We start from the raw sequence: 13,400 nt of genomic DNA, 5'->3' as shown, positions 1-13,400 counted from the left end.
AGTCAGAAAGAGAGAGAAAAAGGAGGAATTGAGAGAGATGCTAGCCATTATATTTACAACTAGCATTAGTAGGTAACACGAAAACAATAGAAACAAATTTACTGACTTTATAACCAATGAAAACTTGTGTATTCAACTGCATTTCCATTTTAAGTGGCATGCACAGTAGAGTATCAGTGTGTCAGCTGTTCAAAGACGCCTTTGTTCTGTCAAGTCACTGCTCTATTCAGCCTGGTAGACACCAGAAACAGGCCCACAACAACTCATACTACCACAGTCACGTTACCAACGGGCTTATGTTTGTCCAATTTAAAATTACAGCAAAATCAAAAACAAATCAATACAAGAACAAAGTTATTTTATGAGTTTTATTCAAGCAAGCAAAGGTCAAGGGAAATTTCACAATGCTGGGCTGTCCTTGGACTTCTACCACAGCCCAAACATTTGAACATTTAAAAGGGATAAAATGCCATAAAGGAATGCTTTCATTAATCTCTTTTCTCATGGAATTCTCTTCTAAAAACCCCCATATTCATCCATTTTTTATTTTGACTTTTTCCTATTTTTTTTTTTAATGTATTTTTCTCCTCTTTTTTTTTTTTAACTTAAAACAAACAAGACCTAGCGCTCTGTTCTCTAGGCCTGGAAGAGTTCTTTCCTTTTTTTGATATATTATTCTTCTTTTTACTTTGTTTTGTGTATTTTTACTTTTTTCAATGTTTAATTCTTTTCTCCCATCGGTGAAGCTAGTCTCAAGGATCCCCTTTCCTGTGAATACAACACAAAAAAAAGACAATTAGTGAATATTTTTGCCATTAGAACACAATCAATTTACAGTACATCCAAAATTTAAATTTACATTTTTTTTATTTCACCAATATATTAAGACAAAAAAAGCGCTTCATTAACATTCTCCTTCGAAAAAATACCAGCATTTTATGGTACAAGTTAGTCCAAGTTTTTAGATATAAGGCTACAGTAGCTGTAATATGAGCCATGTAAACTGGTAAATTGTGTAGTAATATACTGTGGAGACAGTATGCAACTGAGGTACCTTGGGTTTAGACACTTGGGACACCAGTTGAATTGGTCACAGTCTTCTGTGCAGCCTCCTTGGCCTGGTGGGCCTGAAGCACAGCCACCGCCTCATCCACCTACAACAACAAAACTGTTTAGTGGCAGCAGCTCCACAGTACCAGGCTGGGATCAACACCGCACTGAATGAACTAGTGACAAGTGAAATACATACTTGCACCTCATCACACTGTGTGCACCAAATTCATTGCATTCACAAGCCCAGAAAGTAGTCTCCGCAGTTCTCCATCCTTTCTATACTGAAGCCTGGTCCACTCCCTGAGAAAGAACTAAGCTAAGTTGTGAGCATTAACTTAAGTGCTGACCTTTGAGCGGAGAGACTCGGGGGACTCCAGCATGTGGAGCAGTTCAGAGTTGTCGATCTCCAGCAGCATGCCGGTGATCTTCCCCGCCAGGCTTGGATGCATGTTCTGGATCAGTGGGAACAGACGCTCACCTGGAGGAAGTGACCGACACAGAAGACTTTAGGGAGAGCAGGGCGGGTGAAGGCTATGAAATTAACACCCATCATGGGCCAAAATGCTGATAAAATGTGTCTTTGGCAGCTAAATCAGTACAGGTCACCTGCCACGACGTTAACATTTGAATGCCTCAGTTTTTGGTCTTTGTATGTTCTCATACTTTGTCCTTTTTGATAACTGTGCACATCTATGACCATGGGCAAATCAAAGCAAAACAATGACTATCAAACAAAAGTAGTAGCATCTAAACTTCTGCTAACTTTCCCTGCTGTTACTATACACAAAATAGCATTGAAAACAGGTAATATGGAAAATGTGAAAAATATGACAAATCTATGGAAAATGTCTAATCATTATTTTGGTAAAAATTATTCTAGGCACAGTGGGGGGGGGGTGTAGTGGTAGCTGCAGGGTTGAGGTAGCACACACTGACTGTGCAAAGAAGGAATAGAGCGTAATGTGTTAAAAGAACAAAAAAAAAGTGGACTGTCAACAGTAAAAGTCTGAGTAGAAAGGGGGGTTGTCACTACTGGATCCTGAAAGGTGGGGAATTAACATTATGTCAGTCTAATAGGGTGTGTGGTGATGATGGAGGGCTTCTGCTGGGCCTTACCCAACATCTGCTTCTGTTCCTGTGGTGGAGCAGCGGCCAGCATGGAGGCTGTCAGAGGCTCCTGTCCCTGCACATGAACCGCCGGCTGAGGGGAGGGAGGAAGACAATTAACTATCAGACACAACAAGTCAATAGGTCACAGATTGGCTGAAATGTTGCTCAAGCAAAGCTTTCTGTCTGATAGTCCAAAATAACTGTTGGTATAAGCTAGCTCATTAAAGTGTATGAGTGTGTGCTCCCACCTGCTGCATGGCGACTTGCGGCTGAGCAGTCATATGCTGTTGGGGATTGCGGACCCCCGCGGCGTACTTGTACTGGGGAACCCCACGCACAGGAGCGGCTGCTGCGGCAGCTGCTGTGGCTGGACGGGGGCCCATGCTCTGAGCTGCTGGCAAGAGGCGGCAACATGGAGACAGAGAAAAATCAGTAATCAAGACACTCAAGTAACAGTCATATGTAGTTGGGCTGTATCTGCGATACATGCTGTGTTGGGTGTGTGGAGGTGACTGACCGACACGCTGGGTGGACATCATGCGGGGCACCTGGGAGGCAGGCCTCATGGTACTGAAGGTCTGAGGGCGTGGGGCTGAGGGACGCATGGCACCCGGCATGTTCTGGAAGTCTGAACACACACCAACACAGAGGCTTCATCTACACACTGGGTAATTCAGAAATCAAATGGCCAACAATTGTTTTAACATGCTACTAACATGAGAGAACATATGATGGAAGATCAAGTTACAACATGACGGATACTCACGTTGTGGCCGGACCCCTTGAGTGGCCCAGCGTGGGCTGGGGCGCAGCTGGGCCATCTGGCCAGCAGCTGGATAGTAAGCGGCACGGTTCTGGGCCTGGGGTATGGCTGCCATGAAGTAGCCCGAGGGAGGAGCTGGCTGGTAGGGATTGATGACTGGGTTTGGCACAGCACGCACGCTGGCCATGCGCTGCATGTACTGGTTGGTCAGGTGGGCTTGACGCTCCTCTTTCCGCTGGGCCAGAGCCACGTACAATGGCTTGGTGGCTACAATGCGCCCATTCATTTCTGTTACCGCTTTGGTGGCCTCCTCTGGAGACGAGAAGCAGACGAAGCCAAAGCCTTTGCTGCGCCCACCTTCCATCATGACCTGAGAGAGAATGACCATGAGAGAGAGAGAGAGAGAGAGAGCGAGAGAGAGAGAGGGACAGAAGAGATTGTAGGAAAGAGTGAAGATAAGGAGATGAAAGAGACAATCAAGCACTGGGAAATTGAAGCTTGTTTCTCAGGTGTCTATCAACTGGATGAGTAAACAGCTCTGGGGGCCTACCTTGGCACTGGTTATGGTGCCGAATGGCGTGAACTCCTTTCGCAGGCGTTCATCATCAATTCCATCATCCAGATTCTTCACGTACAAGTTGACACCCTGAAAACACAATATGGAGGCAAACGTAATGTAAACTTTTGTCCCTTCTTTGGAAAACAAACTGCTTATTAATGAGGGATAATGCACGATTGAATGCACGACAACATACAACCACTGTATCTCGAATGTTTTTGTCTGTAGTACATATTTATCCCCAGTGTTCATGGTGAAGAAATGTGGGGCCCATGAACTACAGAGTCACTGTTGCAGCCATTTTGGCCAGTCCAACCCACTGAGGAGGTAGCACTGAATTTGACAAAGCTGCAGTCTTTCAGTATTCTTTACCAGACAGGGATCATAAGACCCTGAAGGAGACCAGGAACTGTGTGGAATGGGCTGTCAAAGTACAACATTTTACTCTAAGACTGTTACTCCAAACCAACTATTATGATAACATGTCAGGAATTAGAGAAAATTACTTGTTAATGATGCTTAGACCAGTACAATACTTCAGAATCAATATGTAATAGGACATTAGTACTGGGCTATGGTGCATATTTTGGCGTTAATATAGGCTGGGGTTGTCTGTTGTGCATTTGCACTACTAGGGGGAAAAGAAATTATCCAAACAGACCTGGTAGCGAGTCATGCGGTCTTGTTTCATTTGCTCAAATTTGCGCTTGAGTTCCGTCTGTCGCTCCACCTTCTTCTGTGCACGGCCTACGTAGATCAGCTTGCCATTCAACTCCTTCCCGTTCATCTCGTCCACTGCCTGTAGCAAACAGGGAAAACACAGTTTGATGGCTTAGTGCGCCACCAGGAAATTGCTATGCATGGCTTTGCAAGTAATTAGACAACATGCTTGTGTTTTTGGTCAGAAACCTGGAGGTATAGTGGCCTATAGCAGATGTTTTAAGTGTTTCTTTAATGAAATGACTCAGCCAGAGCCCTGTTATATTTGGGCATGCTTAGACAGGCCTAGTCTATTTCCATCTCAAAACTACAGTGAGCAAATGTGTAAACCTTATTTCTGTGATGTCAGCGATCTTGTTTAATCCAAGCTTGTTTTGGCTGCCTAGATGCACTAAATATTTGATTTTGTAAAAGCCATTTCTATTCTAATTATTAAGAATGTAGCAGGAATTCGGCATCTACAATGATATAAGCAAGGCATTATGAGCGACTTGCATCGCCGGGACATCGTTTTAACAATATCAAGATGAAAATGTATATCCTGGTAAAATATGGAGAGGATACTGTGAAAGAGAAAAATGTATATTGCCCAACCCTACCCTCAATGCCAATATATTTGCTAAAGTTGTGCGACTGATCAGTACTGGAGACAGAGCTGGAAGTAATTATTTTTGCCCTTTAATCTGCTTTAGCCTATGTAAATTTTGATACACCAAATGCTTGAACATTTATTTAGGCCACACACTGAAGAGTCGACCATGAGAAAATACAGTAGTCTTGTGCGCAGCCTTAACCCGGGCTGCCTCGTCTCTTACCTTTTGGGCATCTTCGTGCCTCTCAAAGCTGACAAACCCGAAGCCTCGAGACTTTCCACTGTCGTCCGTCATGACTCGGATACTCATGGCGTTTCCTAGGGGACAGGAAGATACACCCTTTAGTGACTGCATTTTGTCCCGTAACTTTTTATTGCAGGGGATCAAAACACTGTACATGTTAGGGCTGGGTGATAAACCGAACATTCATTGAAACCGACATGTCTTCTTACCGAGTGAATTTTGCTCCAAACGTTTTCAGGTTCCGTCTCACACTCCCAACACAAATCTCATGCCAGTTTAAAATATAGCAAGCATTTAAAATATAAAATATAAAATATAGCAAGACTCAGTCTGAGCAAAGTGAGTAGGCTAATCTAAACACATCGGGTAAAACTATATTTTTTCCATACATAATGAGATCAGATTTGCATCACTGTATCTCGATTGTTTTTGTCTGTAGTACATATTTATCCCCAGTGTTCATGGTGAAGAAATGTGGGGCCCATGAACTACAGAGTCACTGTTGCAGCCATTTTGGCCAGTCCAACCCACTGAGGAGGTAGCACTGAATTTGACAAAGCTGCAGTCTTTCAGTATTCTTTACCAGACAGGGATCATAAAACCCTGAAGGAGACCAGGAACTGTGTGGAAAAGGCTGTCACAATATGACATTAAGTTAAGATTGTCATTCAGGTTCATTTTTTCCCTTCATGATGAGATCAGATAAGCTCATAGACAATAAGGACAGACTGTGGATTGTCTTATTTTCTCCCACAGCACGGTGTTGCTTTCTGAAAATACAGACTAAGTTCTCCAGACGGCGGTTGGAGGTAAGAACCTGCACCCACAGTTAGCCCATTACCTGGGATATATGGTATAATTATTTCAACTGTTAGACAGTGCTAAGGCTGTCACCCGTCCTGTATAATATGGAATCGTCACTTAATGAAGAGAAAGATGTTGCGTTCCTTAATGAGACCGCAATTTGTTCTGTATTAGACCTACAAAATGAAAACGGGAACATCCTGTCTAACCCTAACCCTGGATAAACCAGGCGTTCTGCATCTGCATGGAAGATGAAAGGTAGTCTAAAAATACCTATTATCTGGCTAGTAAAATACTTCTTTGAAGGGTGATTTTAATGTACCTGCCAATTCACCCCCTTACAGATGAGCTGAACAGTTAATTCTGGACTCTAGGATATTTCAATATGGAAACTAACCATATTTACTGAAGACTTCTCTCAGCTTCTCGTCATCCATGTCTTCACCAAAATTCTTAATGTAGACGTTTGTGAACTCCTTGGCTCGGGCGCCCAGCTCAGCCTCGCGTTCTTTGCGAGATTTGAAGCGACCCACGAATCTGCATTGAAATGGACATTTAGCAAAATGTTAATACACCTAACTACAAATTACAGGAATAACACAACATTTAGCACATAAACTCTGGTGAACATAACTGTGTGGAATGAGAAGATTGAGAGCAGCTTTATTTCTATATCCACTATTTCGCTACAGTGCATGCCGACACTTAAGCCAGTTGTGTATGTTTAGTCAACTGTATAAGCTACCTTAGCACCATCTCAAAAGTATTAATATACAATGTAGCACACTAAATACTTAATACACACTAAATAGTTATGCTGCCCATCTTCTAATTCCACAACAGCAGGGTGATCAAAGAGCTTATTTGCCAAAAAGTCTGTATTCATTTAGTTGTCTTTGGAAAGCAAAACTTTGACTGGATGGTACAGTATCAATACGCAACTTTCACACAATGATCCAGCACAGATCTAACATTCCTTGAACAAAGTTGATCAATATAAGTATTTCCAAACAATTCACACATTAGTATAAACCAAAGCAAATGACAAGTTAAAAAACTAGTGAAAACATACACTTACACTTTTCGGTCATTGAGCAACATGCCATTCATTTTCTCAATGGCTCGTTCGGCTGCCTCCTGAGTCTCAAAGTGCACAAAGCCGTAGCCTTTAGAGCCATTCTCGTCACAAACCACCTTGGAGAAAGAAGATACATGCTGGACTTAAGCCACACACACACACATGCAATACCAATGCATTAAACCATAACTGGCTGCGGGATCACACATTTATACTAAAAAGGTTAGTCTCCCTCCGATTGTGATAATTTTACAAAATGAAATTGGTTCACTATCGTCCCTTTTTCATTGCTAGCATTGGGAAATGAACAGTTCCAACTATCTTAAAACTGTGGGACTGTTAAAAACCTGACTTTTCTTTCTGCTTATCGATGCCCAAGAACATAATACATATTTACTTACTATATGTGCTTACTTACTTACTTACTATGTTTATAGAGTTGCTCTGAGAGGCATAATGTAAGGCTGACGTTTGAAATATTAATGTGAATGTAAACACACTCGTCATTTGGTAAAAGGGTTACTCCCTCCTCTGTAGTGGGAGCCCCCTCTCTCCCCAGTGCAATATATGACTTTCTTCACTATTCTCAGTATATACCCAAATGTTTATGCCAACCGAGATGTCAGCAGACACAGATCCCAACTATGATTTATTATTTACACCCCTCATCTAGGGTCAGAACTGCCCACTGCAACAGCATCTACCTGTGTTGGGTGGCTGACTTCTCTGTTAGTCGGGGAGCAGAGGTGTTCTGCAGTTTCTACAGTGCAAACACAACTTGCAGACATTTACAAAGTACACACATGCACATTACGCATACAATTCACATGCCCCACCACACCGATGACGGTTGACCATCTCCCTGCTTCAAAGTTAGACACGGCAGGCAGGAGATGGCCTCTGGTCTTTTACCTTGCACGACAGGATGTTGCCAAAAGCAGAGAAGGTGTCGTACAGGGCCTTGTTGTCGATGGACTTGTCAAGATTCTTGATGAAAATGTTTCCCACGCCACTCTTTCTCAGTGAGGGGTCACGCTGGGACCACATGATGCGCACAGGCCGCCCCTTGATCACGTCAAAGTTCATGGTGTCCAGTGCGCGCTCAGCTGAGGGGGGGGTAGAGAGGAACAGGTCAGGGTGGGGGGGGGGGGGGGGGGGGGGGCACATCAAAGTTTCAATATACATGGACAGTGGCATCTTATCCTCTGCACAACCAACAGGATAAACTGGCAAAAAAGAAAGACACCAGCTGGACCAACAATACAAAACAAAAAACAAAACATTAGTAATAGTAAGCGGTTATGTATTATCTGACCTAGTCCGGCGTAGTCCTAGTGTACCAAACTTACTGTGCTGGCAAACAATGTTTTTCTCTCCTCTTTGTTGGCCATGCCCCTTTTCTGAATTGTCCGCACCCTGACATAATGCCGGTGGCCTGAGGGTGTCTAGCGCTCAGAGTGTAGCTCAAGGCATGATGGGAAACTGAGTAAACAATTTCAGGAAGCTGGCTACTCAGCTTCTTCAAGTTTCTCCCCAGGCCGCTTCTTTATGTCAGCATTATGTCAGTTACCCCTCCAGGTGTCACATTCCTTTAAACTCCTTGCTCTGAGGACCTCCACTGAGGAGGTAGCACCGAATTTGACAAAGCTGCAGTCTTTCAATATTCTTTACCAGACAGGGATCATAAAATATAGCAAGACTCAGTCTGAGCAAAGTAAAAAGGCTATTCTAAACACATCGGGTAAAACACAATATTTTTTCCCTACATGAGATCAGATTGGCATCATTGTATCTCGAATGTTTTTGTCTGTAGTACATATTTATCCCCAGTGTTCATGGTGAAGAAATGTGGGGCCCATGAACTACAGAGTCACTGTTGCAGCCATTTTGGCCAGTCCAACCCACTGAGGAGGTAGCACTGAATTTGACAAAGCTGCAGTCTTTCAGTATTCTTTACCAGACAGGGATCATAAAACCCTGAAGGAGACCAGGAACTGTGTGGAATGGGCCGTCACAATACAGCATTTCACTGTTAAGATTGTCATTCAGGTTCATTTTTTTCCTTACATGATGAGATCAGATCAGCTCATAGACAATAAGGACAGACTGTGGATTTTCTCCCAAAGCACTGTCTTTCTGAAAATACAGACCAACTTCTCCAGACGGTAGTTAGCGTAAGAACCTGCACTCACAGTTAGCCCATTACCTGGGATATATGGTATAATTGTTTCAACTGTTAGACAGTGCTAAGGCTGTCACCCGTCCCATATAAATGGAATCGTCACTTAATGAACCGCAAGATGTTGTGTTCCTTAATGAGACCGCAATTTGTTCTGTATTAGAAAATGGGAACATCCTATCTGGATACGCCTACAGTTCAAGTTACTGTAGGCTGTGTTACTGTTCTCCGTTTAAACATAGTAAATATTATCTGCTGTACTCACCTGTAGTTCCTATTTTCTTTGGAGAGAAAGAGAGACTTTTTTCGACTGCAGCAATGATGTCGTTTTGAATGACTCTTACTTTCATTTCAGCAATATGATGTTGAAACACCTGTTTCCAGTGTTGCTCCACCTTTTACTGCAATTAGGTTAGTTATGTTTTGTTGCCAAATTCAGTTTTGGACATGATTAAAAGTAACATACTTTTGACACAAGATAAATTGTATTTATATCTCTGGACAATTATTGCAGGCTACATTAGAGGAGAGTTATGTCATACCAAATAGGGCTGAAATGGGAGGAGGCAATGTCCACACATTTCAGAAAAATTTCAGTTGTTTGTGAATGTTTAGGCTAAATAAATAATGATTTATGGTAAAGAAATGACCAAAAGCAAAAAGAACAAAGCACATAATTCCATAAATTATATTTATCGTTATTGTAACAAATGGGCCAAAACTATTGTGATTTTTTTCCCCATATCACCCAGCCCTATTATATGTATTCAGGTATGCATTAAGTGGCAACCTAAGTAAATGGGTATTCTTGAGTAGTCACCCTCCGGGTGTCACATTGTTTTAAACTCCTTGCTCCAGGGCAGCTTGACAGTAGGTGCTGAGGGAGGGGAGAAATTTACTTTGTTACTTTCCCCTCCTATATTCTCTGCCATTTCAACTGAAATTTTATGTAACCCCAATAACATCCATATAACTTTATAATACCTCTGTAGAGGAAGTGAACATGGTAATGACATGACAACAGTGACCCAGGGTTTTGTTAACTGCTCCACCCATAATGTCATCTGACTGGCATGTTGAATATTCAAGATGCAATGGTCTGCAGTCTTTATCATTAAGGATAGTACCGGTGGAGAATCCCAATTCAAATTACACATATTTATGTGAGGCTACAAAATGACTAAATTTTAGGCATTTTGAGATACTACTGCTGTGAGTATGAACAGAATTTATCAGAGTAAACACACCAAGACCCACCCAAGACACCCAGGGGAGAAATGCGGACCTGTCTTATCACTGGAATGCAGACAATTCTTGGCGGAGGCTAGCATCTGGGATAGGCAGGCCGGACACATTTTAACCTGAAACTTCCAGTAATGGTCATACCATTTGCCAAACAGATGACAGTGTCCATGTCACAACACATGACACTGACCGGCGACCATCCAGGACGACTCAGACCTTTATGTTATCACATTCGGCTGGACAGTTGGGGTGTTGTGCTGACACAATGGCGTTTTTTAGTGCGTGAAAAAGCAATGACCGTTCAGTTGGATGCTAGCAGCCCACTGCTACATTATTGGGGTGGGCAGGGCAGACGTGGTGCTTTTCTACTACGCCACTGATGGGAGGTTCACATGAGGAGACCCGACAATATGTCGGACGCAGTCACGTGGAGTGGAAAGAGGCCAGCTCATGCTTGTCACTAGCTGTCATTTTAAAAACAGACATTCATTTACTGCACTTTAACCAATATCTGAGAGATCACCCACCGTCGGCTGGTTGTTGAAAGTTGACATAGGCGTATCCAAGGGAACGCCGTGTGATCATGTCTCTGCAGACCCGAATGGAGAGGATAGCTCCGGCAGGGCTGAATTTCTCGTACAGCATGGCTTCAGTCACATCTTGATGCAGATCCCCCACGTACAGGGAGGCCATGGGGTAACTAGGAGCACTGGGGTTCATTTTCGTTGACTGTAGAGGCTCGTAAAGTTACTGGGACGAAACTTAATTTTTAAAGAAAAAGTTCTCGATCAAAATGCGAATGTTTTGTTTTCTAACGTTAACTGTCACTCTAGCTTAGTTCGGGGCAGAATCTATCCTGATGGTTAGCAACCGTTCACTTGACAACTGCAATTAAAATTTAGAAGATGAATATATTAAATATTAAAATTATATAATGTATAGATTTTCTGTTAGGATTAAAACGTTGTCGTTCAAATTTAACCATAAAACGATAAAAGCAAATCTACTTGGCCTTGCTTCTTAGTAAACCAGCAACAAACGTCGATTGAAAATTTGTCGTTCGATATCGCCCCTTCTTGTACCGTCCAGTCTTCGAATGTCTACTCCAGCTTCACCGATTTTGTTACAAAAAAAAGAAAAAAATGATTTTTTGGCGTTTTTAATGTTTTAAATTTTTTTTGTATTTTTATTTTTTTATAGAATGTGTGCCGAGCGAGCTCAGGAGCACACACGCACTCACACAGCACTAACAGCCGGGGTTGAGGGGGAGGAAAGAGTTGGGAAGTTGTTGTATATATACTGCCGGCAACGTCACGGAAACGGGCCAATCGTCTTTCACCACAAGTGAAAAAGTCGGCAGAGAGGAGTTGACCGCAACTCAATACATGACGATGAAATCATGTAAAACACGTAGTTAAAGCTGAAGTTGACTTATATTGACAACTATACTTATTTATATGTTTTGTGGCGCTAGATTTACCTTCCTCCTGGGTCCCAGTGTTTGGGATCCAAGGACCTAGTGAGCAATTCCCATAGTCACATAACCATCTAGATTGGCAATGTTATGTCCATGACTACTCATGGATTAGGAATGAATATTGCAAAACACTTGATTGCTATTGAATCCTAGAATAGCTTAACCTTTACTGAGTTCACTTCAAGGCATTAGATGTCTTGGTTTGATTCATATGTATATGATCATTTGACAACTATATGACATGTGGATTTGTATTTGATGACATTTTTCTTCAGAAGCGTGGTTGGATCATGCTCAGCCTTAAAGATGCTGTGACAGTCTTGTCTTGTGACTCCTGAGGAGCCTCTCATCAGATGCTATCAGAGTGAGAGTGGAGGACAGAGTCACATTCCTCACTCCAGAAGATTTGTTTTGGCTTGAAGGGCCACCTATGATCAAAGCTGAATAGCTCAACAAATGCCACTGTTTCAAATGAAATAGGCCTACTGATTGAAGACTGGCCCCTTGACATAAAACTCTTGTATAACATGATGGGCTTTCTTCCTATAACATATAAATGTGAGGTAAACTACAATGGAGAGAATTTGACATTCATGCCAAAATCCAGTGTAACCTTGTTGGACTCAAGGGACCTAAGGGATTATTTGAAAATGCTTAGCTGTTTCATGATCCACTCAGTTTGGGCTCACAAACTGCTCTAGCTCTATCCCTTAAGGCTTGGTTTGGGATTGGACAGAGCATGACTAACCAAATTATGATAATTATCTGTGAAACATAAAATATCTATATCGATTTCAATGCATTGCAGAAAGACATAGAACACACTATAGCCTAAAATAGCTGATCCTTGTTCAGAAACAGCATGCAACAGAAAGTGTGCCTCCCCACCACCAGCCTCCAGCAGAGGGCAGTGTTGTCAGAGAAGACTGCAGTTCCCATCTGCAACCAAACACTGTGGCTCCTACACTCTCCATCAAGCTGCTATACCACTGATCATTTAAATTATGCAGCTTAAAGTACCATTTTAAATTCATGACTACCAGGGGACGGAGCAAAAATATAGTTTCATGAAACAGTCAGTTTTATCATTCTACTGTTCTTTCAGCTAGTTACCAAAATCTCATGTAAGCACCTCTTCATATTCCTACTGGGCCATAATGCCGCAGGCGTATGAACCTTCAAAATGTTTGGCCTCCATTTACTGAAACACTGTGGCCCCACTATTTGCTTTGTTTACATTTTGAGCTCATGGCTTGAAAACACTTTGTTCTCTCAGATTGAGCTTGTGATACAAGAGCTGACAGGTTAACATGAGTCTTACATATTTTGAGGATGTAAAAGGTTTGTTTACCTCCATACTGTTGAAAATATTAACAATAAACAAATCTGTATTTTCAGTTCTGATGGGTTATGAACTGAAATTTATATATATACCAATAGTTGATGTGAATCATAAAGGCCTTTTGTGTGCAAGAGGACATTCATTAGCAGGGAATTCTGCTTAATGTGAGAGTCCTCATTCCTCAATATTTAGTTCAAGGCTGCACCCTGGGCACATGCTCATATCGCTGTGAGA

General features: G+C 42.2%; 1 protein-coding gene and 3 non-coding genes across 6 annotated transcripts; all 4 read right to left on the bottom strand.

Annotated features, from left to right (window-relative positions):
* Positions 1 to 507: 507 nt before the first annotated feature.
* On the bottom strand, positions 508 to 11,602 carry LOC139665991 (polyadenylate-binding protein 1A-like). 3 transcript variants are annotated; one of them, XM_071545074.1, is made up of 15 exons: positions 10,875 to 11,602; positions 7,836 to 8,029; positions 6,924 to 7,039; positions 6,243 to 6,382; positions 5,656 to 5,661; positions 5,021 to 5,115; positions 4,147 to 4,284; positions 3,477 to 3,572; positions 2,930 to 3,296; positions 2,681 to 2,791; positions 2,412 to 2,557; positions 2,170 to 2,254; positions 1,401 to 1,531; positions 1,055 to 1,154; positions 508 to 768 (listed from the first exon to the last, which is right to left on the bottom strand). In XM_071545074.1, exons 1-14 carry the CDS (start codon positions 11,065 to 11,067, stop codon positions 1,062 to 1,064), a joined length of 1,911 nt encoding a protein of 636 aa, XP_071401175.1. In that variant the 5' UTR covers positions 11,068 to 11,602; the 3' UTR covers positions 508 to 768; positions 1,055 to 1,061. The 3 variants fall into 3 exon arrangements, with proteins under 3 accessions (XP_071401175.1, XP_071401167.1, XP_071401182.1); XM_071545066.1 differs by lacking the exon at positions 5,656 to 5,661; XM_071545081.1 differs by lacking the exons at positions 5,656 to 5,661; positions 7,836 to 8,029; positions 10,875 to 11,602 and adding an exon at positions 7,628 to 7,772.
* Positions 3,702 to 3,838, bottom strand: LOC139666209 (small nucleolar RNA SNORA5). The gene has a single exon (XR_011696902.1). It is a non-coding gene; the product is annotated as a small nucleolar RNA SNORA5 (small nucleolar RNA).
* LOC139666193 (small nucleolar RNA SNORA5) lies at positions 5,469 to 5,605 on the bottom strand. The gene has a single exon (XR_011696900.1). It is a non-coding gene; the product is annotated as a small nucleolar RNA SNORA5 (small nucleolar RNA).
* On the bottom strand, positions 8,725 to 8,861 carry LOC139666201 (small nucleolar RNA SNORA5). Its single transcript, XR_011696901.1, has one exon. It is a non-coding gene; the product is annotated as a small nucleolar RNA SNORA5 (small nucleolar RNA).
* Positions 11,603 to 13,400: the final 1,798 nt, after the last annotated feature.

This window comes from Centroberyx affinis, unplaced genomic scaffold (genome assembly GCF_046629955.1).
Source record: "Centroberyx affinis isolate AG114_WGS23_722 - 3 ecotype Tasmania unplaced genomic scaffold, CSIRO-AGI_Caff_v1 ptg000254l_1, whole genome shotgun sequence".
Lineage (NCBI taxonomy): Eukaryota > Metazoa > Chordata > Actinopteri > Beryciformes > Berycidae > Centroberyx > Centroberyx affinis.
Note: the sequence above shows the minus strand (reverse complement) of the source record. Positions and strands in the feature narration are given on the sequence as shown.

Excerpts from the sequence above, each read along its gene's own strand:
- LOC139665991 (XM_071545074.1), bottom strand. The coding sequence starts at position 11,067 with ATGAACCCCAGTGCTCCTAGTTACCCCATGGCCTCCCTGTACGTGGGG. Across the intron at positions 3,297-3,476 it reads GCACCATAACCAGTGCCAAG|GTCATGATGGAAGGTGGGCG; the intron begins GTAGGCCCCCAG and ends ATTCTCTCTCAG. Across the intron at positions 2,558-2,680 it reads GATGTCCACCCAGCGTGTCG|CAGCTCAGAGCATGGGCCCC; the intron begins GTCAGTCACCTC and ends GCCTCTTGCCAG.